The sequence below is a fragment of the Convolutriloba macropyga genome, chromosome 4 (assembly GCF_964194025.1).
Source record: "Convolutriloba macropyga chromosome 4, txConMacr16.3, whole genome shotgun sequence".
NCBI lineage: Eukaryota > Metazoa > Xenacoelomorpha > Acoela > Convolutidae > Convolutriloba > Convolutriloba macropyga.
In genome coordinates, this window is record NC_134471.1 from 30,115,773 (window position 1) to 30,141,604 (window position 25,832).

A 25,832-nucleotide genomic window follows, 5' to 3' on the forward strand; every position below is an offset into this window, starting at 1 on the left:
TTCAATCAACACCAGATCGTTTTAAATTTTTTCATGCTTTGAAATTACTAAATTAAAATCTCTTGCTGATCTAAGTGCACTACATGCTGTGACTTGAGTTTGATTTGAGTTAAATTTGACACATTGCTGAGTAGTCCTATGGTTTCATCACTGCTTTTTTAACGCTTAGAACTGAGATGAACTCACTTTTTATCCAAAGTGATGGATAAATTCCTTCATTCAACTGTGCCTTGAATATTAAACACAGCAATAATGCTTTCAATTATTTCTATATTGTGGTGTTCATTTTATCAAAGCAACACGCTTTATTTGTTTCAAGGTTTTTTTTAATCTCGTCTATCTCCTGATCTGTGCTGACCGTTTGGTTGTTAAATTTTTGGTAACTGTTTTTGACACTAATTTCAATGCTTTTGGTGACCACATTTTAAAAAAAATTGCTAAAAAATCTGCATTTCTGCTCATCATTATGTGTAGTTTCGTTTTGATCAGCCAATGTTTCAGGGTATCGACGACATTTATGAATCAACTTTAAGTTTTTTTGAAAGTCTGAGATCCTCTTGCTGTGAAAAATATTTGGGGAGATTTGATTATTTCCAGATTTTCCAGTTGCATTAGTTTGATGTTACTCATGCGCCACTTATCGGCTACTTTAGTGTAGCGGGATCAAAGCTAAGCGGGAACAACATGAGAACTTTCACTGGGTATGTTGCGAAATGAAAACAACTCTAAACTTTTCAGAGGCAACAATTGTAATTCATACAGAAGCTTATAGCCAGGCATCGCAAGCTTCTAGCGAAGCCTGTCTTAAACCCCTAAGCTCCTGACTTAACTTCGAGGAAACCCAAAAAGAGCTCAGGAAGAACATCTACAAACAAGTAGATGAATGGAAAGCAATATTTATTACGCTGCCACAAAACAAAACAGGCCTTAAATTCACCGATACCTTGAATGGAATCTTGTCTTTCTCTTCAAATGATTCTAACGAAGAAGCAAAAGATGATGTCTTTTCTCTTACTGACAAAGTTGACTAGACAACAGGCCTCGAAGACTTACGCGAGAAACATTCAAAATGATGCAAAGCAAATTGAATCATCTAGTTGGCAATGATCATTCAAAGGCTTTACCGTACCACCAGTCCATATTTGAAAAGTCAGTGCCTCGACGGTTAGTAAGTCTTCCGTTACGACGCGTGGAAGTCAGGGCCCTTCCGGCCCGGATGATGATAGCTAATGGCAAAGACTTTTGACATCCTTTACTCCGGATCTATGCAAAAAATTGCTATGCTAGCAATAAGCATAGCTACTTCTCATTTGAGTTTCCTTCTTCCGTATAATTCAAGTCGAGATTTCAAGTAGCTCTTGGTAAATGTCCAAATGTGTGACCCATAGGAATCGGGGAGGTCCTCAGGCAATTTTTTGGGAACAATTGTTAAATGTGAAAACCAACATTACAATATCAGGTGGTGACATTAGACAACAGCAACGCTGTCGGCTCTCCTGATAGCCTGAAAAAAACTTTTGGACTTCAAAAAAGGTCCTTCTTTTGGTTATTATTATACCAAGTGCCATATCAATACCAAGGAACATCTCTTTGAAAAAACACAGAAGATTTTTGTTCACGAAGAGCTGGAAATAGTTGACGGCTGTAGTGTACTTGGTAGTCTATTAAGTTCTGATAATACAGAAAAAAATATGTAAAAAGATCACTGAAATAGCAGAAATTTTTGTTGAAGATGCTTGCCGTTCTTGCCAAGGCTTTACCTCAAAAATGTTTAAAAACCATTTTTTCATTGATTTAGCATACATTGACATTGTTAACTCGTAGACCAACTAATACTGAAGATCTGTTGAAGGAATATAAGAAATCAATCAACAATGGGCTATCACCTGGTCTATTAAAGAATCGCGCCTGCAATCAAAAAGTCTGGGATATCTTTTCGTTGCCAATAAAGTCGGGTCGCCTGAACATCCTAAAACCTAACAACCATTTATGGGAATATTAACAATCAGTTCGACTGTCAAGTTCATTATTCCTGTCGATACCGGAAGCCGAAATAAAGCAACAACAAAAAATATATGAAACAAAAAGTAGAAAGAACTTAATGTCAAATCGAAAAAAAAACAAGAATGACGAGCAAATTGAACACGAAATGCTCACTTCACTTAGCCAAACAAAAAGAAGCATGAGGCTGGTTAAACGCTATGCCATTGAAGTGATATCACTTTGACTGAAAGAAAATCAGGTTCTTTGATGGCATTGCCCATCTCTATGGTTTGGATTCAGTGAAGATGCCATCACTATGCGCATGCAATGAAAACTTCTCTGTGCCACTTACCCTAAATCCCAATGTGACATAATGAACTTCGCAATTCTTTTGCGAAATTGTTATGTGATGTCTGTCATGAAGTCGAGATCGAACCTCATCTTCAGCCGTTGCAAGGAGAAACCTTTGCCCTTAGATAAACGATAACTAACGATAATGCAATATTTAATATCAAGGCCAACAGAATATTTTGATTTGAAAATTTTCAACCCGCCGGCAAAAAGGTTTTTGAAAGCAGTAGTGAAGCCTACAAGTACCACGAATCTAGTAAAACATATGAACAAAGAATGATTGACGTCGAGAAAAAAACATTTTCAATTTTCTTCGGAGGCAGTGGGGGATTTGGTCCCTCAGCTTCAAAAACGCTGAAACAACTGCCATCAAACTTCTTTGCGAGAAAAGAGGACAGCTACGGTGACATCATATCAGATCTAAGGACAAATTTCAGCTTTGCTCTCTTGAGTTCAAATGCAGACTTCCATATTCTGCATTCGAGGCTGAAGGACAATTAGGCGGCGCGAAATTGTTGATGCTTCATTGGGAGCTCCGGTTGAAGAGGGGAGGCTGTTAGTTTGACTCATATACTTTTGCTATTAGGTTTTTGTTTCCTAATGCTGTCTGTCTTTTATTTTTTCTCTGCAAATGTTTGTATATATTCTCAATATATTGATAGATTTAAACAATTAGAAACGCTTTATGAAGACGTAGTGGTGGGAGAGGCTCTTATATCCACATATAAAATTTATATCCTTATATTTCCAAATAATACGTCATGTGAATTTGTCATTGATATTGAAGGATACAAAGTATTATCAGAAGAGATTTGATATTGTACTTTTACGGAGCTTGTCGCTAGATTTCAGTTTTCCAATTATGATGGACAGATAAGATAAGGTTGTGAAATAAACGTCAGTGTATCAAAATCTGACAAATGTAATGGTATGCATTCATTTACATATAACTAAAACGTTATTGCAACAAAATCGGCAAATATCTGTAAATCTCACTATTAATCGAATTCATATAAATTCTGTTCAGTAAATTGTAATTTCGAGTAAATTTGGAGACGCGCCACACCAGTTCTTCCAGAAGGCACCGTAAATACGATCCAAATATGAATTGTACGTGTCCACATTGATGTTGTTGGCGTAAATTTCAAGGCCATAGGTCCCTTCTTGGTAAGTATTCGATTCACCTAACCGAGTGGCTGACTCAAAATTAATCTTCTGTAGATCTAGCTTTGTGTTGAGGCGATTGTGGCTAGGGCTTTCTTGTACAAGTTTTCCAGGTGTAGTTTAGCCGATAGTTGTGTGGATGGGGCCACTCCAAGGTAACAAAATTTAAACATTATTTCAATATCCTTGACTAGTTAATGAAAATGGTCAAGTTTGGCAAGTCTCCCACCGCTTCTAAATTTCATTATCTTTGTTTTGACGATATTGACTTTCAGCCCAGTTTTATTGCAATATTCGGCTAGATGATTCAGTGCTTTGTGTAGGGCGTCTGGGCTTGTTGTCCCTATAGTCTGCATAGAAAATGACGTCACAGTCGATGTCTTGTAAATACTTCATATCGGCAACAAATAGTTAGAATAACAAAGGTGACAAATTGTCTCCTTGTGCGACCCCCATTTTCTGTTCAACGCCATTGGACAAATGAGTACATTCCAAAATTGACTGGGGGTTGTTTGTCCAAACCGATCTTTTTGCGCAAAGTTTTCTACCGTGTAGTCCGAAAAGCATCAATTTCTGTAGTAACAGGGTACGGTCCACTTTGTCGAATTCCTTCTCAAAGTCTATAAAACAGACAAGGTACAATTTTTTGTTAATAATATGATTTGTTATGGTTGATTTGAGCTAGTTTACAACTTGTATCGTCGAGTGCCCTTTCCGAAAGCCGTACTGTGTTGGTGGCAAAATATGCGAACTCTCCACCCAGATCCGGTTTCGACTGTAAATTATTCCTGTGTACACTTTATATACACACGAGAGAAGACTGACCCCCTTATAACTATCAAGGTCTGCTTTGCTTCCTTTGCCTTTGAATAAGGGTTTGACATAAGTATTTTTCCATGTTTGAGGTAAAGTCCCGTTGTTAAAACAAAAGGTAAAAATATTTAAAGTGTGTCCGAATAATATTCCAAATCCTTGTTTTAGTTACTCATAGGTGATCTGGTCTGGTTTCGCCGCTTTGCCGTTTGGTTTGCAGTGAAGTTCACCAACAATTTCGGGAAGTTTAATATCTTCAATCAGTTCTTCCGGGCAATTCCAGTTGGAAAAAGCGTAATCATGGTTTCCCTAGTTTGAGTTTTTGGATATTTTGATTAAATATATGTTAAATTGGTATGCGAAGTGTTGTATAATGTATCGAAATGATTCTCCCATTCTGCTAGTGTAATTTGGGACGTTGGTGGAGGCATAGATTTCAATTTCAGAATATTCCAGAATTTCTTCCTGTCAGACTCTGCTGTACAAATTATTGATTCTTCATTTTCTCGTTTTTTCAATGCCTTTTTGGCTCGACATAAATGTTTGAACTGTTTCTTGAGTGCGATATATGTTTGTAGATCGGTTTTGAGGTTACTGTATGGCAGTTTCAGTTCCCAAGTGCTTCTGATATAGTGTTTTATCGAACCAGATCTGTGATTTTCGAGCTTTTGCTGATATTCGAGCTTCTTGGAATGCTTCTGCAAACCGGTTATAAAATCCATCTATGTCTATGTCCAGCTTACCAAGATCGAATTACTTGAGATGCTGCTCCAAATTATTAGTATTGACCCTACAATACTCTCAGCACACTTCCAGATTAGTTCAAACTCAGTAGCGTGGTGTTTTGGGATATGTGTTGGTCTCACCCGAATTGTGGGTGTGGAGATAAGATTGGTTGAGTAGAAAACGAGATGGATTGTGCTGCACCCATGATGTGCTTGGTATGTAGATTGCTCAGGATCGTTGGCACATTGTAAATTGTATGGTTCCATGAATTTGCACAGATGCTGACCGCGCTCCCCTCGCTTGTCCGTTCTGCAATTGAAATCTCCGCCCAATATAATGGTGTCATTGCTGTTACAGTGTTTTAAAACATCCAGTAGGGTTCCAACTATGTATTCAAGCTCTGTTTCGGGTTAGAAATATGCTGAAATTTTTTTTGTAGAGATAGTCGGCAATGAGATGCATAAGATATTTTTCTCCATACAAATTATTTTACATTTTGATTTGATATTCTTGTTTACTGCTATCGTAACTCCACCAGAAGGCCGTACTTTTCCCGATTTTGTTGCAAGGCTGTTATAGCAGGTGAAACCGGCTATGTCAAGTTGTCTTGTTGCGAATGTTTCTGTTAGCAAAATGTAGTTAAATTCTGAGAGATCGAATAAAGATTTGTCGAGCGTTGTTTGAGCACCTTCTACGTTCCACAGCAGCAACCTTTGTTGTCATTCGGGGTTTTCATTGCCAACAATCTTAACGATTTAGTTGTTGCGTATATAGTACTTAAAGCTTTGATCGGTTTCTTCAGCACGTTTTTTTTTTGAGTTCGGCTAGGAGTTTTTTGAAGGATTCTTGTTCGGATTTTCTTGGGTCTTGATTGATGTAGATTTTGTCATACTTGGATATGCGTTTCAGGTTCTCTGCTTTCTTTAGGACTGTTTCGCGATCCGTGTTGTTCTCGAAGGAAACAATAAGCAGTTGTTTATCTTCGAGATGTTTCTTGCCCACTCTTTTCCTCGAAGTAGGTTGAACTCCGACAACATTTATGTCCTTTAATATGTTGTTGACAAGGTTCTCATCGTGATCATCTGGTTTTGCTCCACTGATTACCAGATTTATAGCTTTCCGATCTTGATCTTCGTTTTTAACGTTTCGAAGAATCTCCGCATAGGAGAAGTCATTTTGCTTAGGTACTGTTTGCGTTACGTTGTTCAAATTGGTTTGTAATTCTGCAATCTTCTTGTTAGCACAGAATCTACATGTGAATAGGTCGTCCAGTAATGTTCTTGGTACGCCTTTTGGCAGGAAAATATTTGTCCAAACACACCAATTGCACTCCACCTCGTGATAATATCCTCCGAGTGATTGGTTTGAACAATTGTCAGCGTCGGTGAGTTTAGCTTTATCGCTCCTTGTTCGGCTCATGTCTTTTAAAAGGTTTTTCAAACCCTTAAAGTCAGTACTTTTGAATTTAAGATGTCCGCGTTGAAAAAGTTGTCCGTGATGTCATAAACTAATTTTGAAACCACAAGTGTGCCTCTGAATTATGTAGGATAGAAAAAGTTCTTATCTGATGTTTCAGCATGATTTTTTTTGCAATTTTTAAGTCACCGGGGCTCTGCTGTCTTGTATTATTGGACAATTCATCTTAAGAGTAAGTTTTAGCATCGAATTTGTCCTTGAATATGGACAAGAATATAACAAATTATGCTATGATCCTGCCAACCCGTTTGAACTTCTACGCTTTTCCCAGCTCTACAATACAATCTGCTGCCTTTTCTATTGTAGCCATCAGTATGTTATATTTCTTACGGGTTTTCTTAGGTTGGTAAATCCGAGTGCTGAGGTGAGGGAAAGCCTGTTAGAGTAAAATCACCGGTTAAATTCAATTATTCGATCCTTTTAAGATAGCAATATGAACAAATTTTCCAACGACGGGTCATTCCTTGATATGTTTAAACAAATGAACGGAAACACATCTAATATACCACAGTCAAGCAATATATCTAAAACCGTTTCATTGGCGTCTAGCAGCAAGAACTCTCTCAGTAGAGCTTTCAAACAAATGAGTCAAGATAAAGTCTTCAGTAAACCCAAGGTCGTCTATGAAGATCGAGCAAATGAAGATCAGTCCAGCAGTAAAAGTCAAATTACCGAGTTCTTTGAAGTGAAGGACGAGTACAACGAATATGACGCTACCTTGCCCGATTCATACGACGAACCTGTTACAAAACTAACTTACGAAGTTATAGACAAGCTTATCGAATCCGTTGTTGAGTTTGGTGATGATATGGAAAGAATTATTTTTAATGATCAAAAAGACAACCCCGAGTTCTGGTTTCTTCATGACAAAAAGTCTGACACTTATCGGTTTTACCAAAAAAAGCTTGGAGAAGCTAAACGAAAGAAATTGGAGCCTAAATTCAAGTCTTCTACAGTTGATCCAGAGTTGAAGTCTGAAGTTAAGATGATCAAAGATGAGGTCCCTGTCCTATCTATCGAATCGCTAGACGTACCCCAGGTGGCATCCACGCCTGCATCTGTATTCGACACACCGGGCAGTTCCAAGTGGGATGTTGCTGACGATGAGCTGCAAGCTACTGAGAAGTCAAGGAAGAGAAAAAGTAGATGGGGACCGGAAACCACAAGTGTGCCTCTGAATGATGGTCAGGCTGTTATTCACTTATTTCTTGGACAAACTGTTGTGTTGAAGGAAGCTCAATTTTCACTGAGTTTTAGGGGCAGTTGTTACCTTGAACGATGATGATTTCGACATGCTAATTGCAATGGAGGAACTGAAGAGGGCTGAGCAGGCTGCTAAACAGAAAAAGATGGCACTATCCTTAGCTCAGGGCGTGACCTACAACAGTGACGACGAAGACGCAGAAGCAAACGGAGGTATGTTCTCTTACTTAGGGAACAGTTTCTCCATTCTATTTCAATCTAACGTTTACATTGCAAACCCAATAATGTGGTCGATTAAATCTGCCACCTCAGTTTGCAGAAATTAAAATTTTGTCACCATTTAATACGAATTTTTTGTTTATCAATTATTTTTTGTATAACGAAATTGCATTTGAAGTCTTTAGGTGTTTAGATCTAGCCTAGTGGCATGCATAGTGTATCAAATCTTTAATTTTGCTGCAATTTCTATTAGAAAAAACTTGCAGGCTGAAAATTTTACCAAATGCAATTTTGATGGAAGTGCAGCCTTGACAGTCAAATTTACTCCATCAAAAAACTAACCATCTTACGTAACTTGCAGATAAATGCATCCAAATGAACTCAAAAAAGAAAACATTGCATAATTGAAATGTGAATTGACAGCTTGATGGCCGCGTGCATCCAGTCTTAGTTAGGACATTATTACTTAGTTAGTAATTACTTACATAATAGGACAGGGGCAGTACTTACGTAATAAAAAAATGCGCTCAAAAGGATCCATCGGCACACGTTCCGTACTTAGTTGAACAAAGACTGCAAGCAACGAGGTACACCTTCACAAAAGATAGCAGAAGAAAAACAAACGCTGCCACGAATTGCACGTATCCGACTAGCGCAACTGAGCACTGGATACTGTCCCCTGCTATACTCCTACTTGAGTGGGATCTGCAACAATGTTGAAACCCTGTCGCAAATATGATGTAGCAACGCATGATTTAAACCACATTTTCAACTGCAGTGAGAATACCACGGGCCTGAAAGTGTGGGAAACACCAGTAGAAAAGACTGGTCTTAATGCCATCAGTCCTACACGACCATACTACACAGAATAATCCGCATTCCTTGCCCTTTTCCGCTGATGTTGACGATGCCCCTCCTGGTCCCCTAACCCATGTCATTCACCATGGCGTAGATGCAGAAAGGTCGCCGCATCACAAGCAAATTGTGGATAGGCAGTCACACACTACTACTAATATACCTGTTATTATTATGATAAAAATGCAATCTAGGGTACCAGTTAAAAACCGCACTAAGCAACTGTATCCCGATGAAATTACCCGCGAATTGCTGCTCTGTGCGACAACTACAAAAACAGCAAATAAGCTGGTAAAACAAATAAAAAATTCCTGAAAACTAGAAGAAAATTGTACTTAAAAAAAGAAACTAAACTTGACGAAACCAAAGAAACTTAACTGAAACTAGAAAAAGTACTTCTGTATGAATTCAGATATTCCGGTCCGCGCAAGGTTCACAAAAACCCGACTACAATTGGATTAGTTTTTGGATGCGACCGTCAATCAGCGATGTAAGCAAAAGGCCTTCAGCCAAATTAGTCAATTTTTTTTCTAAATTTGTTTCCACCTTTAAATGCCAATTTTTGCAGACACTTTTGCCCGCGACCCCACAGCGCAATTTATTTATCAGGAAGAGCAGGCAGGGAAAGCCTACAAAAAATCAGTCAAAAAAGTGCTTTTTCAGGAGTCAAATTTAAAAAAAAGTTACTTTACCTCCCAACTTCTCTTTTTTACGTGGTATTTGTTACGCTAAGGAAGGTGTGTCATCAAAAATAAATGTAAATTGAGCTAAAACTTTTCGACACAAGTAAAGAAAAAAAATGATTTATTTGCTTTTTGGCTCTTTTTTGGAACCTTTTTCAAAAAGTCAATGTGTCAAACATGTCTGTAAGGTCCATTATAGCTGGAAGTGAGTTACTATCTAACGTAAATCGTAATTAAGAGAAAATTATTATTTTATGATGGGAATGCCCCCCCCCCCGCGCTCAGTCAGCCTAAAATTTTAGCATTAAGTTGGATGTAAAATGGGTCAGAAGAGATTGAGGTGTTGCAATTTCTATTAGAAAAAATTTGCAGGCTGAAAATACTACCAAATGCAATTTTGATGGAATTCCAGCCTTAACAGCCAAAATTACTCAATAAAAAAACTAATTTACGTAACTTCAGAAACAGGTTATATTTTACAGAAACAAGTTATTTCGGTACAAGTAAAAAAAAATTGTACAAAATTTGCTTTTTTGGCTCTTTTTTGCTAGCGTTTTCAAAAAGTCTCTGCATGAACCGAATAAAGTTTTTGCGGTCTTTAAGATCCAACGTAGCTGGAAATGAGTTGGAAACTAACGTTGATATTAGAGAAAAACGATTTTTCTTAATTGCTCTTCAGCAAAGTTCATATAAATTATTTTAAACGTGTTGGTCTTTTTTATGCAAATGTTTGCGCTTTTCTTCTAGAACATTTTTCGACTTCTCAAGTGAGTTGTTCACGCTTTGGTTCTTCATTTTTGTGATCTCTTTTGCTCTCACTCCGCAGTAAAGCCTCTTGCTAAAATAAAATCGATTACAGCATAGCAAGTAGAAGGGCCTGATAGCCGAGTGGGCAGTGCTTCTGATCAGGGAGCGGGAGATCAATGGTTCGAATCCCGGCGTGGTAAACTGTTTTTGCACCCTTAATTAAAAATTTATCTAGGCTACAGGTCCCCGAGTTAAATTGCCTCGCCTGTCGTCCAAGAGTAATTGTTCCGACATTAGTTGGTTTTTAATTACTCTTGAACGAAGCTCATAACAATTATTGTAAACGTGTTGGTCTTTCTTTATGCAAATTTTTTGCTCGACCATTTTGCGCTTTTCATCTAGAACATTCTTTGACTTCTCAAGTGAATTTTTCACGCTTTTGTTTGTAATTTCTGAGTGATCTCTTGCTCTCACTCCGAAGTAAAGCTTGTTGCTAAAATAAAATAGCTTGCAGCATAGCAAGAAGAAGGGCCTGATAGCCGAGTGGGCAGTGGTTGTGGTCAGGGAGCGGGAGGTCAATGGTTCGAATCCCGGCGTGGTAACTATTTTTGCACCCTTTGCAAGTAGTAACTATTTTTGCTAGAAAAATTTATCTAGGATACTGCCCTGAATTGAATTGCCTCGCCTGTCGTTCAAAAGCAATTCTTCCGACGTTTGTTTTTGTTTTTTTTTTAAATTTGAAATGTTTTCGTGTGCTCTCGTTTTTTGTAGATCTGTTCACACTTGTCCAGAACTGATAATTTCTGGACAAGTGGTCCGGATTTTTGTCGAAAAGCGAAAGTTTTTGAAATTAAGGGGTGTCAAGTTTGAAAATAGTGATCTTGATGTTTGGCCCGAAGTTTTTAAAAGTTTGAAACATGTGCTCCAATGGTGCATAATTATGGTGCAAGTTAAATTTTTGTTAATTACCTGCGGAAAATTTTCCCTCTTTATCACTTTTACTAAATTGCATCTATTAGTATTTTAATTTTCGGGTTCATCAAAAGACGGCAAACGGTTTATATTAATTAGATACTATTTCTCGAATAAATTTATGAGTTTAGATTATTTTCATTCTTTTTCTGTCATAAATTTGTTTGAGAAATAGTATCTAATTAATATTGACCCGTTCCATTGGCGATCTAATAAGGCATAATTCAAGCTGCTCAGTTGTCGCATTCTATAGCTAATGTTTATAACGACTTCAACACTTGCCCGTTTTTAGCCATTAGTGTCGTGCTATCAACTAATGTCAAAAATAGCAGGTCTCATTGGTTCCAGGATGATGAACATTTTAAGTTATTAAACTCTTTTAATTCCTTTTAGCGTTTCTAAGTAATCTGTGTCAAAAATTATTGTTATTGATTTTTTGTGCTTTGCCCGTTTTAAATTGCTCTCAAACAAAGGTTTTGCAATTATATTAGTCCTGTGGGTCTTTTTAATGCAATTTTTCGCTTGACCGAATTTTCGTCTGACACATTTGATTTTTCATCCTCAAAAATGGGATAAACAGGTAGCGCTCAGCAGGCATTAAGTGCCCTTAGAGCCTTTAGCTCACTAGCCTCTAAGTATGCGATTCACAGAATCTGTTTTGGAGACTTATACTTATGGTGTGAAGGGAGGTTCTTGGCGGCTGACACCCCCCCCCCACACACACACACATATCAGCCCCCTCTCAATCCCCACCAAATCCGCACCCCTGCACATTGCGCAGGCCATAACCGTTGCCCTACCCCCCGCCATCAGACCCCGGTACACACCTGCTCCGCTCACCTCACGCCCCTTCAATTAGCCTAAAGCTAGCTTCACTAAACTGCGGCTAGCTACTGACAAAGCCAACCCCTCGCCGGTCGTTTGAGAGCAATTCACCCGGCGTTAGTCGGTTATGTAAATGTTCTCAATCAATTTTTGTTTGACCGATACTTATCTTACTGAAACGGAACAAATTGAAAAATTAAATTCGAGGAGCAGTCATTAATTGCAATTGAACCGGTTTCAAACTTTGATTGACGTTGTGTTGATTTTTTAAGCAAATTATTTTTGACAGCGTAGATTTTTCATTGCCATCTGAGCCCTTGACTTACGAGTTTCGCGTCACCATATTAACAAAATTTTTTGGAGCTGAACTCATTTGCCGTCTCTTTATTGCTAAAAGCATTAAAATAAAAGTGTTCGAAAATGAGTTTCATTTTTAAATTGCTCTCGGCTCAAGTTGGAAGCTTTTTTGTCAACGGGTCTTTTCTATGCAATATTTTTGCTTGACCGTTTTGACTTTCCGAGTGACTTTTATGCTCTTGAGGTTTTGCGTTTGGCGTGATCTAAATTTCTCATTAACAGTTTGAAGCAGGTGAACTCAATTGGCGGCAGTTTAGTACAGTTACTCTGTTGGCGGCAGTCAAAAGAGATGTGCACCGATTTTGGTGCCATTTTTTAAATGTCCTGAAATCTTAATAGTGGTATATAATGACCTCTAATGACGTCATTTGGTGCCTCTTAGTCCACTTCGTAGTTCGACCTCTCCTTCCTCCAGGAAAACGAACTCACCTCACCGTCCTCCAGGATAACTCCCTCCTCCCCCCCACCCCTCTTCCAAGATACTTCCCTCTCTCACGGCAAGCTGGTGGTAATAGACTAGAGTTCTCACTAGTCGTTCGAGAGCAATTCTTCCGACGTTAGTTGGTTATGTTTTCGTTATAAGTTTTGTCTTATCACAGTTTTGTTGATGGCAAGTCTTATTGGCTCTGAGTAGACTATTTATGCCTTTAAGTACAATTTAACGTTTATAACGGTTTTGACGCAACTTGTTTTAATAGCCGCAAAGCCGTAGCTGGGGCTCATATTGGCCTTCTCTTGGTTTTTACAATTCAAAGAATTTGAAGTGATTGGGGACACAGTCATATTTTGAAGATATATTCACACTTTTCCATGTTTTTTTAGTTAAATTGAGTTGATGATTATGGTCACAGCCGAAATAGGAAGTGGAGTGAAAAAGCGAGTGGTTTTGGGTCGTAAAATTTTTCCACTCTAATTTTAGATTAGAATGAGAAGTGAGGAAACTGTTTGAACAAAAATTTGCTTTCCCGCCTGTGGTTTTGTTCACATGAGGCAATTTGACCTTGATTTTTATTGGTTTTTTAAATTTTCATAATGGCATTTTTTTCTGAATGGTTTTCTCAATCCATTCATAGTCGTTCTTGGTCTAGTTTTTTGTTTAGTCAATGTAACTTCTTTGAATCGTTTCAGGACTTGTTTTGTTTTTCGTCATCAAGATTTTTTTACAACCATATGACGTCACAATAACTTCAAATCAGCTTTTTGTTCATTTGCCTGTGCAATTTAAGCTGAATTGCGTGTGTGACGTCATTTTTCACTCCTAATGGTGCGAGTTTTTGTTCTTTAGCGTGTTTTGGTCACACGTGAATTACCTCTCTCAAAAATGACCTCAGTCTGAAATTGACTTATCTTTACTTTCTAATTGAAGGTTATATAACAGCTGCTAATAGAATTAGTAATAGGTTAGAGATTTGGGTTCTTTTCCGATTTGTGGCCACCCAGTACGTTATGCTCCTCCCAGTTGCACAGCACGTGTCATTACATGTTAAATCATAATGAAAAAAAACATGGCACGTGTGTTTGGGGGGTACAAATAATATGCACCCTACTAAGCTGGGGGGGGAGGGGAACAAACGGAAAAAATCCAAAATTTGTAATCAAAATATAACATCTGTTTTTCATAGAAAGAATTTTTTTGGTGTGCTCTTTTACTCTCTTACCGAGACTACAAATCTACGAAGCTATTGTGGCTATTTTCTGGCAATCTGCCATCTTTGTTTTAAAAAAAATCGTCACTGAGTTTTTTCAGTTTTGACGTTTTTCTAGTTTTGTAGTATCACTTAGTTTTATTAATTAGTTTGAAAGATCTCATTGGCTCTAATGAAGCCTAATTGACCGTGTTTTATCGTTTTGAATTCCTCATTACACTTTTTTTTGGTGATTTGGATGCCACTTGTTTTTAGAGCTGCAAAGCTGTAAGCTGAGCGTAGCTATATTGCTGTGCTCTTGGTTTTTTTTGTTTCGTCGTCTGACGCTTTTTTTTCGTTTTACATTTGTGCACACAGCAAAGCTGAAAAGTCAAATTTTATGAATGACTTCTTCCTCTCACTAACGGCATTTACGTGCGTGACGTCATTTCTCACTCGCTATAGCAAAAGTTTTTAGTTTATTTGCGTGATTAGTTTTTGATCATACGTGACTTACCTCACTCAATAAAATGACTTTTGCTCTTCAAAACTTAAGTTTAATTTGAATTTGTTTAAGGTCAAAGGAACTCATATGTGCAGTAAAGGTCCCTAATAAGAGGCTTGTGTGGAATGCATTTTAATCAGCTTTATTAATTTATCGCTGAATGTTTTTTAGCCTAGTTTTTTGAGCGGCGTCGATTTATTTTTCAATTTAAATCTGTATCTGTTTCTATCTCTATTATATGGCACGCAGGACTATTCTTTCGCAGCTATTCCGGCAATCTGCCGGCTATGTTCTCTGATGTTTTGCCCGTTTATTAGCCCTTGACCTGTCGCATAGTTTCAATATTGATTTGTCTCATTGGCACTTCAATAAGGCACAATCGAAGCTCTTCAACGGCTTCATTCTATATTTAACGTTTTTAGCGACTTTGTTAACACTTGTTTTCAAAAATTGTAACTGATTCCCTTTTAGCTTTCCGCTGTATTTTTTTTGTTTTTGGTGCTGTATTAGCACTTAATGTCTTATGTCTAATGGTAGTAATGGTAGGTTGCATCGTCTGCCTAGTGAGGGACAATTAAAGCTTTTTAATTTGTGCCCAACAGTTCTAACAACATTGACACTATTTTCTAAAAGAAATATCAGTTGTTTTTTTTTCTCGAATGAGGTTTGAATAAATGTACTTAATATTCTGTTTTGATGCATAGCGAATTTTCTGACTTCGACTTAATTTCTTCAAAAGACAACAAATTTCTGTAATTTTTGCGTCTTCTGCCTACTTGTTGATAACTTAGTCTAAGTAATGACAGCTGTATTAAGCTTTCTGATTAAATCAAATTGAAACTATTTCAGTCTGACGTTTGTGAGAATCTTCGTCTTCAATAAATAGCAGTTGTATGTTGAGTTTTGACCGTTTTAACCTATTAAGTTTATAGGCTCTTGATCTGTTTTGGCATTTGCGCTCTATTGAGAAAAAGTAGAATCTATTTAATTGTTCCAGTGTGCAGCTAATAATTTGTAGAACCTTGGTTTAAAAATGTTTAGGGAATTTTTGATTGTTGCGTTTGCTACGTGATCGTTTGGTTGTATTTTGTGATCTAATGATTAATTACTCTTAAACAAATTTTGCTGCAAATTTAGTCCTGTATTCTTTTTTAATGCAATTTTCCGCTGGACCCATTTTTCGGTTGATCCCTTTGACTTTTTGGCTTCAAAAGCCGGATAAATTAGTAAAGCACGGAGGGCATTAATTGGTTGAGCAGCTCTCCTAGAGCCTTAATCCTTACTAGTTTCTAAATATGCGGTTCACCAAAACTGTTGTTAGGTGACAATTTAATGTGAAGGGTGGTACCTAATCTTAAAATTTTTCAACTCAATCAACCCCCCCCCCCCCCCCCCCCCCCGTTTTTCTCCATCGACCCTCCTCCAGCTGGTGATTTGGACCCCCTCCCGTTCATCACTCTCAGCCCTACCTCCAATCGCTTTACCTCCATCTTTTGCCCCCCCCCTCGCCCACTTCGATCACACCCCTAACGCTGGCATCCCTGAGCCCCAGTTGGTTACTGCCGCAGCCAACCTTTTGCCGGTCGTTTGGGGGGCAATTTGGCCAAAAATAGTTGCTTATGTTTTTATATTTTAATGTGATATTCTTTAGTGAAATTCGATTTTGGCCCAACTTATTTGTCGTTTTTTTCTTTCCCCCCTCTATTCTGTTTTACAAATAAAAAAGTGACGTTTACTCGTTTAAGCTCCATAATTAAAATCTTTACTTTCTATGCTGATATTGCTGTTGATAAATTTGATGACATTAGTTTTCTTAAAAATTGCGAAGTGGTTTTTATTGCTTTCATACGTGTTTATATATATATATATATATATGTATATATATATATATATATATATATATATATATATATATATATGTATATATATATATATATATGTATGTATATATATATATATATATATATATATATATATATATATATATATGCTCTGTACGCTTTCAACAGTTTTGTTTGTTTCATTTGACATACGCCCTTTGGACTATTCTATTGAAGGCTGTTTAATGAATTCGATAGTTATATCTTTAGTTTGTTCAATTCTTTGGGTTGTAGTTCGGACTTGTCCTGCTATAGTTTTTATTTCTTCGTCAAAAATTTTTGTTACAATCATGTGATGTCACGATCGTTTCAAATCTGCTTTTCAAGCGTTCTTTCGTGTTTTGTGGACTGAATTGCATGTATGATGTCGTTTTCACATTTAGTGCAGCAATTTTTTTGTTCATTTGCTTGAATGTTTGATTAGACGTGACTTATCTCTCTCTAAAAATAACGTTCTTTAGTTTCAAAACTTACCGCTTAAATTCAAGGAGATAAGGTCTACTGATTATGTTTCACTTTGATTGAAGGTTTTATGGGAGCAGCTAACAGAAGGAGGAATAAAGTATGCAGATTCCTCGTTCTTCGTTCTGTTTTATGTTTTCTGGGACTACAGATCTACAAAGCTTTCGCGGCAATTTTTTCGTCAATCCGCCAGCTATGTTTTCGGTAATTTAATTTTGAGCTACAACTAACGTGCATAGCTGGTCATTATACCGTTTTTCTTGATTTGGATGAGATGGTTGAAGCAACAATCAAACTCGAAAAAATATCGACCACAGAAGTTTTTCACCCTGGTTGAAAAGATGAATTTTGTGTTGATTCATGAAATCTTGAAAATAAAAACAGGGGAGTATAAATGGATGAACTGCGAATGAATACTATTTCGGCAAAGTAAACAAAATACTATTTTGGCAAAGTATCGTTTTAATAACCTGAATGTTTAGAAAAGTATCATGAAACAAAACAATAGACTAGAAAATAGGTACGACAATTTTTTATCAAGCAAATTTTAAAAAATGCGAAGCAGTCGAATCGAAATCTTTCAATTTATCAAAAATGTGAGGGCAAACCGAAAGAGCATTTTAAACATTTTAAGTCCGTGGGGAGCCAATAATTTATACAGTTTCTGCGAAAATCCGTGATAAGTTGAACAAAAGTCCCAAAAAATTGATTGTTTAAAAGCTAACAGATTCAATTCTTGTTTCTTTTTCCTACGAATTAAAAAGGTGCATAATGAAATCAAGGAGCCTGTTTCGAAATACAACGAGGACGATATAGATTTAAACTACATTGGTATCAATTCATCAGCCCCGTCTTTAAGTAGCTACATATCAGTACTCCTTAGTATAGGAAAAAGGCGGGAATTTAGTTAACACAGACAAGAGAAAAAATAATAATTTTCAAAACTCCACGTGTGCAAATTGAAGTTTTTTGGATTATTAGAAAAACTCTGGAGAATGAAAGTTTCTCGAAATTTTTGGAAGAAATTTGACGGACGGCTGGATAATGCAGAGAACGCAAAACGTGTTGGGAATAAGTTAATGCACGTTCGTGGATTGTCTTTCAGGCTGTGAAAAATGCTAGCTTGCAATACAAGTGACAACCATGTTCAGCCTTGTTCAGCACTTGTGTTGACTCAGTGATGCAATACAGAATCCCAATCCACGTCATAGCTGTTGAAGCTACGATGCGTTGAAAGTATTTAAAAATCAAAAGAATTCGAGTATTTTCTTTAAAAAAATTGGTTGGTTTCCACATTGGAAAAAAAATTTAAAAAGTTTGTGCTGAACAGGAACTTCATCTATACGAGTGCTTCAATATGTTACCAAAATGCCTCAGATGAAAAAATGTTTTTTATAGCTGCGAAGCTGTAAGCTGAGCGTAGCTATATTGCGGTGCTCTTGGTTTTTTACGACTCGAAGAGGAGTATTGGTTTTCTTAAGGTTTTTTTTTTACCGGAAGTACTATTCGTTCAGACGCTGTTTTGACCTAAAAGCGAAAGTGAGTAAAGTTGCCGTGTGAACTAATTTTTTCTGAGCGAGAGAAGTTTTTTGATCATGCGCCGCGTTTAGTGAATGACTTTTTGACTTTGAAAAGTAGTTTTTGACTGAATAGCACATATAGACAACCGTTTTTAGCCGTTTTTCGTCTAAGTGGCCCAATTTTTTTTGCTTGTAATTTGTTTTTTTGTGGGATTGATTTTTTTTCGATGCTCTATTGGAATGTCAACCTCGGAAATTGATAACACAGTGTTTTGCAGAGCCTGAAGATGCGTTTCAAGTTCAAAATTGGCACACAGTTCTTGACTTCTTAGTTACTTTTTGGCTTTTTCTCTATTAATTTCTTTATTTTTGGATCTTTTAACCGTCTTTTTGTCAACAATCAGTCAATATGGCAGCTTCTTTTTGATAATTCATATACTCAACGCCTCTGTCTACCCAGATGTAATTTTGTTGTATAAAATTGTACATATGAGAATCCGATTTTGGTATTTTTTTTCCGATTTTTGTCACTTTTTTTGTTTGTATTTTGGTTTTACTTAACAGAAAAAGTCCATGAGGGACTTTAATTTCTTTTCAAAAAAAATTCAATCATTTTTTGGCGTTAAATTTTTCAAAAATAGTTAAAACTTTTTCAACAATGCAGTCTTAAAAGTTTTTTGACCATTTTTTTTTAACAACTTTTAAACTTTTTTAACTTCTGCTTTTCTTTTTTATTCTGCTTAGGAGGATGAATCTTTGTCTCGGTTGACTCCGATGTTTCGTATTTTTCACTTTTTTACTATGTTTTGTTTTCTTCAAGAGGATGGATCTTTGTATTGGATGGCTCTTTATCTTTTCTGTGTTCCAAATTGCTGAACAATTAAATGTATTCGTTTTTTTGTATGATTTGTATGTATTGAATTTTTTAATTTGATTTTTAACTTTCGAAAATCAAGAATGTCTTTTTGTTACGGTGTTCCTTACATTTTGTCCGTTTTTCATATTTTAGTTAGTATAATTCTAGGTTTGTGCTAGCACCTACGTTTATTTTTTTGGTATTTTGATTTTTTCAGTTGTCAAAAAATCGAATGATTTCAGCTTTTTCTTAGATTTTCGTCATTTCTTTGGTTTGCAATTTATTTCATTCAACATAAAGCAGTACTGAGAGTCTGCTATTAAAATTTCTCCAAAATTTCCGCTTATTAATGGTAACTGCAAATTTTTTCCGACCTTGGTTTTAACTAAAACGATTTTTTGCCTTTAAATATTCTTCTGCTCCTTATGTCTTTTTTATGATCAGTTTAATTTTTGAATTAGTGTGAAATCATGTTGTCTAGCATATGTACAACAAGGAAGTATGTGTTGTTTTTTGTCTTAATTGCAGTGATTAGAAGTGTATTGTAGTGGTTATCTGATTCTTTAATTTGAGCGTTCTTTTTTGAAAAGATTTAACTTAGTTTCTAAGATTATTATCTGGCGTGTGCTTTAGTGATCTTTGAGATTAGAATCATGAATTATTGGAGGGCAATTGATAGACCTGTTAGCTTTTTTAGCCTATCAGCATTTTGACCTTGTTAATTATTTCAGATTTTTTTAACGTTACCAAACGTTTTCAAAAAAATAAAATTTTGCTACGTTTTGTTTCTCTTGGTGACAGTGGTTTAGGTCACCAATTTTTAGAAAAAACCTGGGGAGGTAACAAGTTAATGGTTTAATTCAAATGGTAATGGCTTCCGCCGCTTTTACGGTTTTTTATGTGAAGTTCTGGCGCTTCGAGTCGCTTCCGGAATTCTTCCGGCTATGTTTTTTGTTTCGTCGTCTGACGCTCTTTTTTCGTTTTACATTTGTTCACACAGCAAAGCTGAAAAAGTCAAATTTTCTGGATGACTTCTTCCTCTCACTAGCGGCATTTGCGCGCGTGACGTAATTTCTCACTCGCTTTAGCAAAGGTTTTTTGCGTGATTAGATTTTGATCACAAGTGACTTACCTCACTCAATAAAATGACTTTTGCACTTTAAAACTTAAGTTTAATTTGAATTTGTTTAAGGTCAAAGGAACTCATATGTGTAATAACGGTCCCTAATAAGAGGCGTCTGCGGACTGAATTTTAACAACCTTTATTAATTTATCGCTGAATGTTTTTTACCTAGTTGTTTTGATCGGCGTCGATTTTTTTTTTCAATTTAGATCTGTATCTGTTTCTATCTCTATTATATGGCACACAGGTCTATTCTTTCGCAGCTATTCCGGCAATCTGCCGGCTATGTTTTTTGTTTTCTGGAAAAGAACATTTTTACTTACAGTCAGTTTGTCCCCAAAAATGATGTTTAATAAACAAAGTTTGAAAATTATTGAATATTTTGGTGTAGCTCGATACAAATGTTAAAAGTTTGAACAGACAGTAACTGAGGAAGTTCGGGTACGAAATATTTTTTTCTCCTGAGTGATCATTGCATTCGGCTCAATCTAAGCTTGTGGAAGCCTAACTAATGTACTGGATGCTTCTGACTAGTGTCTATGTGTATTTCTAGTGCATAATTGTTTCTCTTATTTAATTTTCTCAGTTTAAACGGAATAAAGGAACTTTTTCCTCTATAAACTGTATAGCAATCAGTAATAATAAAAAATTCTTTTCCGCTTACGAGACTCTCGAAAAAGGACCGTGTTGCTTAATGGCAATCTCGCCGGTGCTTTCTCTTTATATTTGTTATAACTATAGCACCAGAAAACAATCTGTGAACGTGGTAGTTTGCTATCATTGCCAGTAGTGAGAAACGGGGGGGGGGGGGGTCTACCGCACAGAAAAAGGATCCCACCACTTCTTAGTCTCGAAACTACTTCTGATGTATTTTTATTATATTATCCTTTTTTTAGAAGCTGCCGTAACCACTGAACCAAGGGAACATGATTTTTGTGTTACAGATGTATTTTTATTCAGGATCCGAATTCAAGGTTAGTTATTTATGGGATCCTAAATCTGTGCGGTAGACCCCCCCCCCCCATTTCTCACTACTATTGCCCCCTTTTTATTGATAATTTGGATCATAATATATGCTTGGTCGAACTCATACCAAGCAAATTTTGCGATTTGTTTCTATGGCGACCATTTCACACCAAATTGAAAGCCGTATTTTTGAGTTTGCCGGTTGCACCGTTAGTTTGACACAAAATATTCTGTGATCTAGAGAGAAAACTTTGTCCTTCTTGATTTCGCACATTTTTCTTGAATTTGATGTTTTGACATATTTTGCCGCCAGGTACTAAGGAACATCTAATGAGAAAACAAGAGATGGAACGAACTGAAGCGAAGGCCAAAGAGCAGACCCAAGTTAATGAAGGTAGAACCTTCATTGGAGACTTCATACCCAAAGAGGAACTAATGAAGTTCAACGCACAAGTAGCAAAAGCAAAGGGCATGCCAATGACACCGGAGATGGCCGCTCTTAGCGACACATCTAATTTCGCGGACAAAAAGTTAAAGGAAGATAATATTGGCTTTAAAATGTTAAAGAAAGCAGGCTGGAGTGAAGGGTCGGGATTGGGTACCATGGCACAAGGTGTCACTGCCCCGGTTGATGTGAATCCAAATGGTGGAACTATGGGTCTGGGAATGTCCCAGCAGCTCAATCAGGTGTCTTCGAGCGACGATGATGTGGAAATATTTAGAAAGAGTAAGTGACGACTTTTGGTATCTCGCTCTTCACAAAAAAGCAGAAGTGACCGAATTCTGGAGTCTGCCGTTTGTTTTTGTCATTAATAAATAGAATAGAACGACAGTCTTGATTTCGGCAACCACTCAACAATGGAAAGCTAGTTGCCACCAAAATCATGTGTATGTTTAATTGCTCTTGAACGAAGTTCATTGCAATTATTGTAAACGTGTTGGTCTTTTTTTAATGCAAATCTTTTGCTTGACCATTTTGCGCTTTTCTTCTAGAAAATTCTTTGACTTCTCAAGTGACTTTTTCACGCTTTCGTTCTCCATTTGAGTAATCTCTATTGCTCTCACTCCTAAGTAAAGCTTGTTGTTAATATAAAGTTGGTTGCAGCATAGAAAAAATTAGGGCCAAATAGCACCGTCAGCAGTGCATATCATTATGCAGAGGGAGATCAATGGTTCGAATCACGTTGGGGCCAGATGTTTTTCCACCCACCTGTCGTTCGAGAGCTATTTTTCCGACATTAGTCGATTTATTTTAATGCAAATTTTTCGCTTGATCTTTTTGCGCTTTTCTAGAACATTCTTTGACTTCTCAAGTGACTTTCACGATTTCATTTTATAGCTGCGAAGCTGTAAGCTGAGCCTGAGCGAAGCTATATTACGGTGCTCTTGGTTTTTACGACTCGAAGAGGAGTATTGGTTTTCTTAAGGTTTTTTTTTTTACCGGAAGTACTATTCGTTCAGACGATGTTTTAACCTAAAAGCGAAAGCGAGTAAAATTGCAGTGTGAACTAATTTTTTCTGAGCGAGAGAAGTTTTTTGATCATGCGCTGAGTTTAGTGAATGACTTTTTGACATTGAAAAGTAGTTTTTGACTGAATGGCACATATAGATAACCGTTTTTAGCCGTTTTTTCGTCTAAGTGGCCTAGTTTTTTTTTCTTGTAATTTGATTTTTTGTAGAAATAATTTTTAATCGATGCTATGTTGAAATTTAAACACCGGAATTTGATAGCACAGTATTTTGCATAGCCTGAAATTGCGTCTCAAATGCGAAATTGGCACATATTTCTTAATTTTTTAGTTAATTTTTGGCTTTTTTCTATTAATTTCTTCAATTTTGGATCTTTTAGCTGTTTTTTGTCAAAAGTCAGTTAATATGGCAACTTTCCTTTGATAATTCATATACTCGATGCCTCTTTCTACCTCGATGTAATTTTGTTTCATAAAATTGTACATTTGCTAATCCGATTTTCGTAGTTTTTTGCCAATTTTTTTTTCAGTTTTGTTTGTATTTTGCTTTTAATTACTAGAAATAGTATTTTGGGGAACATGAGGGACTTTAATTTCGTTTCAATAAAAATTCAATCTTTTTGGTGTTAAGTTTTTGAAAAACAGATAATTTTTTTTCATAAATGCAGTCTTAAATATTTTTTGACCACTTTTTTGCGAAATGTTTAATTGTTTCGTATGTCTGAATTCTGCTTTTTCTTGTTCTATTCTGTTCAGCAAGTTGGATTTTTGTCTCGAATGACTCGTTGTCTTTTCTATGTCTCGAATGCTGATCAATGAAATGTACTCGTTTTTCTTGATTTTTTTAAATTTGATTTTTAACTTTCAAAAATCAAGAATTGGTCTTTTTGTTACGGTGTTCCTAACATTGTGTCCATATTCTTCACATTCTCGTCTGTGTCATTCTAGTTTTGCCCTGGCACCTGCTTTTGTATTCGTTATATTGATTTTTTCAGTTGTTAAAAAATTGAATGATTTCAGCTTTTTCTTAGATCTTGGTTTCTTCGGTTTGCAATTGATTTAATTCAAAATAAGGCAGTACTGGGAGTTTGCTAGAAAGTCTTTTCCAACCTTTTGACTTATTACTATTCATTGCAATTTTCTTCCGGGCTTGGTTTTGTTTTTAGACGATTGTTTGCCTTTGAATATTATTCTGTTGCTTTTGTTTTTCTATGATTTTAATTTTTTGAATTAGGATGAAATCATGTTGTCTAGCATATATACAACAAGGAAGAATCATGTATTATTTTTGTCTTAATTGCCGTGATTAGAAATCTAATTGTAGTGGTTCTCTGATTCTTAAGTTTGAGCACTCTTTTTTGAATAATTTTGACTTTCCTGTCTTTTTTGAAAAGTTTTTATCTGCCGTTTGCTTTAGCGATCTTTTTGAGATTAGAATCGTTAATTATCTGAGGGCAATTGATGAACCTGTCAGCTTTGTCAGGCTATCAGTTTTTTGACCATCCTAAAAATTTCAGACTTTTTTAACGTTACCAAACGTTTTCAATAATAAAATTTTGCTACATTTTCTTTCTCTTGGTGACAGTGGTTTAAATTTCACCGATTTTTAGATCAGGACCCGCGGAGGTAATGAGTTAATGGTTTAATACAAAAGGTAATGGCTTCAGCTTTTTGTGAAGTTTTGGTGCTTCGAGTCGCTAATTCTTCCGGCTATGTTTTTTGTTTCGTCGTCTGACGCTCTTTTTTCGTTTTACATTTGTTCAAACAGCAAAGTTGAAAAAGTCAAATTTTCTGAATGACTTCTTCCTCTCACTAACGGCATTTGCGCGCGTGACGTCATTTCTCACTCGCTTTAGCAAATTTTTTAGGTTATTTGCGTGATTAGATTTTGATCATACGTGACTTACCTCACTCAATAAAATGACTTTTGCACTTTAAAACTTAAATTTAATTTGAATTTGTTTAAGATCAAAGGAAATCATTTGTGCAGTAAAGGTCCCTAACAAGAGGTTTCTGCGGAATGAATTTTAACAAGCTTTATTAATTTATCGCTGAATGTTTTTTACCTTTTGATCGGTGTCAATTTTTTTTTCAATTTAGATATGTATCTGTTGCTATCTCTATTATATGGCACGCAGGTCTATTCTTTCGCAGCTATTCCGGCAATTTGCCGGCTATGTTTTCATTTTTGAGTAATCTGTTTTGCTCTCACTCTGAAGTAAAGCTCGTTGCTAATATAAAGTCGGTTACCGCATAGCAAACACAGGACTGATAGCCGAGTGGTCAGTGCATCTGGTTATGGATTACCAGATAGTTAGTGGTTCAAATCCCGGCGGGGTCGAATGTTTTTTATCTACGTTTATCTGCAGAAATTGTCTAAAAGGTCTCGACAAATTTTCTTTCAATACTAAATGGTCCCATCCAGTCAATTTCATTATTGTGTTGTTTATAGGAATGATGATGGCATACAAGTACCGACCAAACCCTCTAAACAACCCGCGGAGACCTTACTATTAATTGAAAATATTATCATTTTTAGCGCGCAGTTGTTGCAACAAAATCAAAACTTCTTGAAACAGTGTTTGTTAGATTTTTACTTAACAGTGTTATAGTGGTAAACTGTGACAAAATTATTGATTTAATATTGAGTTAACTTGATTTATTGTTGTCTAAGAAATATATATTGAGAATTTTAGTCTTTTAGTTTTAAAGAAGACAGGATTAGTTGTGGTGCTGCAGCTTTGTTATTTCTGGGGTAAACGGGAGTGATTTGAAAAATTACCGTCCGGAAATATTGTTTTCACTTTCATACAAACTAGGATCCTTGGGTCTTCTTGCCGCTTTAAATATGGATTATATTTATTAGCTCAACACAATCCTGCAGGTATGGAATCGAAAATTTTGAATCATAATTATCGTGTCAGTTTTACTCTCCCAATACATGAAACGCACAATAAATCATTTCTTAATAAAGATTAACTATTTCACAAATACAACTACTGATCGATAACATAAGGAAAGAATTGCATTTTGAAATGGCAACATGAGAAAA

At 36.3% G+C, this 25,832-nt stretch overlaps 2 protein-coding genes across 2 annotated transcripts in view; both read left to right on the forward strand.

Annotated features, from left to right (window-relative positions):
* Window positions 1-25,832, forward strand: part of LOC142337601 (cilia- and flagella-associated protein 298-A-like) — a 364,848-nt gene that overhangs the window by 276,326 nt on the left and 62,690 nt on the right. The gene's annotated exons all lie outside the window — the stretch shown is intronic.
* LOC142337599 (SURP and G-patch domain-containing protein 1-like) lies at window positions 6,884-25,475 on the forward strand. Its single transcript, XM_075386943.1, has 4 exons — window positions 6,884-7,697; window positions 7,771-7,929; window positions 21,625-22,038; window positions 25,233-25,475. The coding sequence occupies exons 1-4, from the start codon at window positions 6,947-6,949 to the stop codon at window positions 25,295-25,297; spliced, it is 1,389 nt and encodes a 462-aa protein (XP_075243058.1). The 5' UTR covers window positions 6,884-6,946; the 3' UTR covers window positions 25,298-25,475.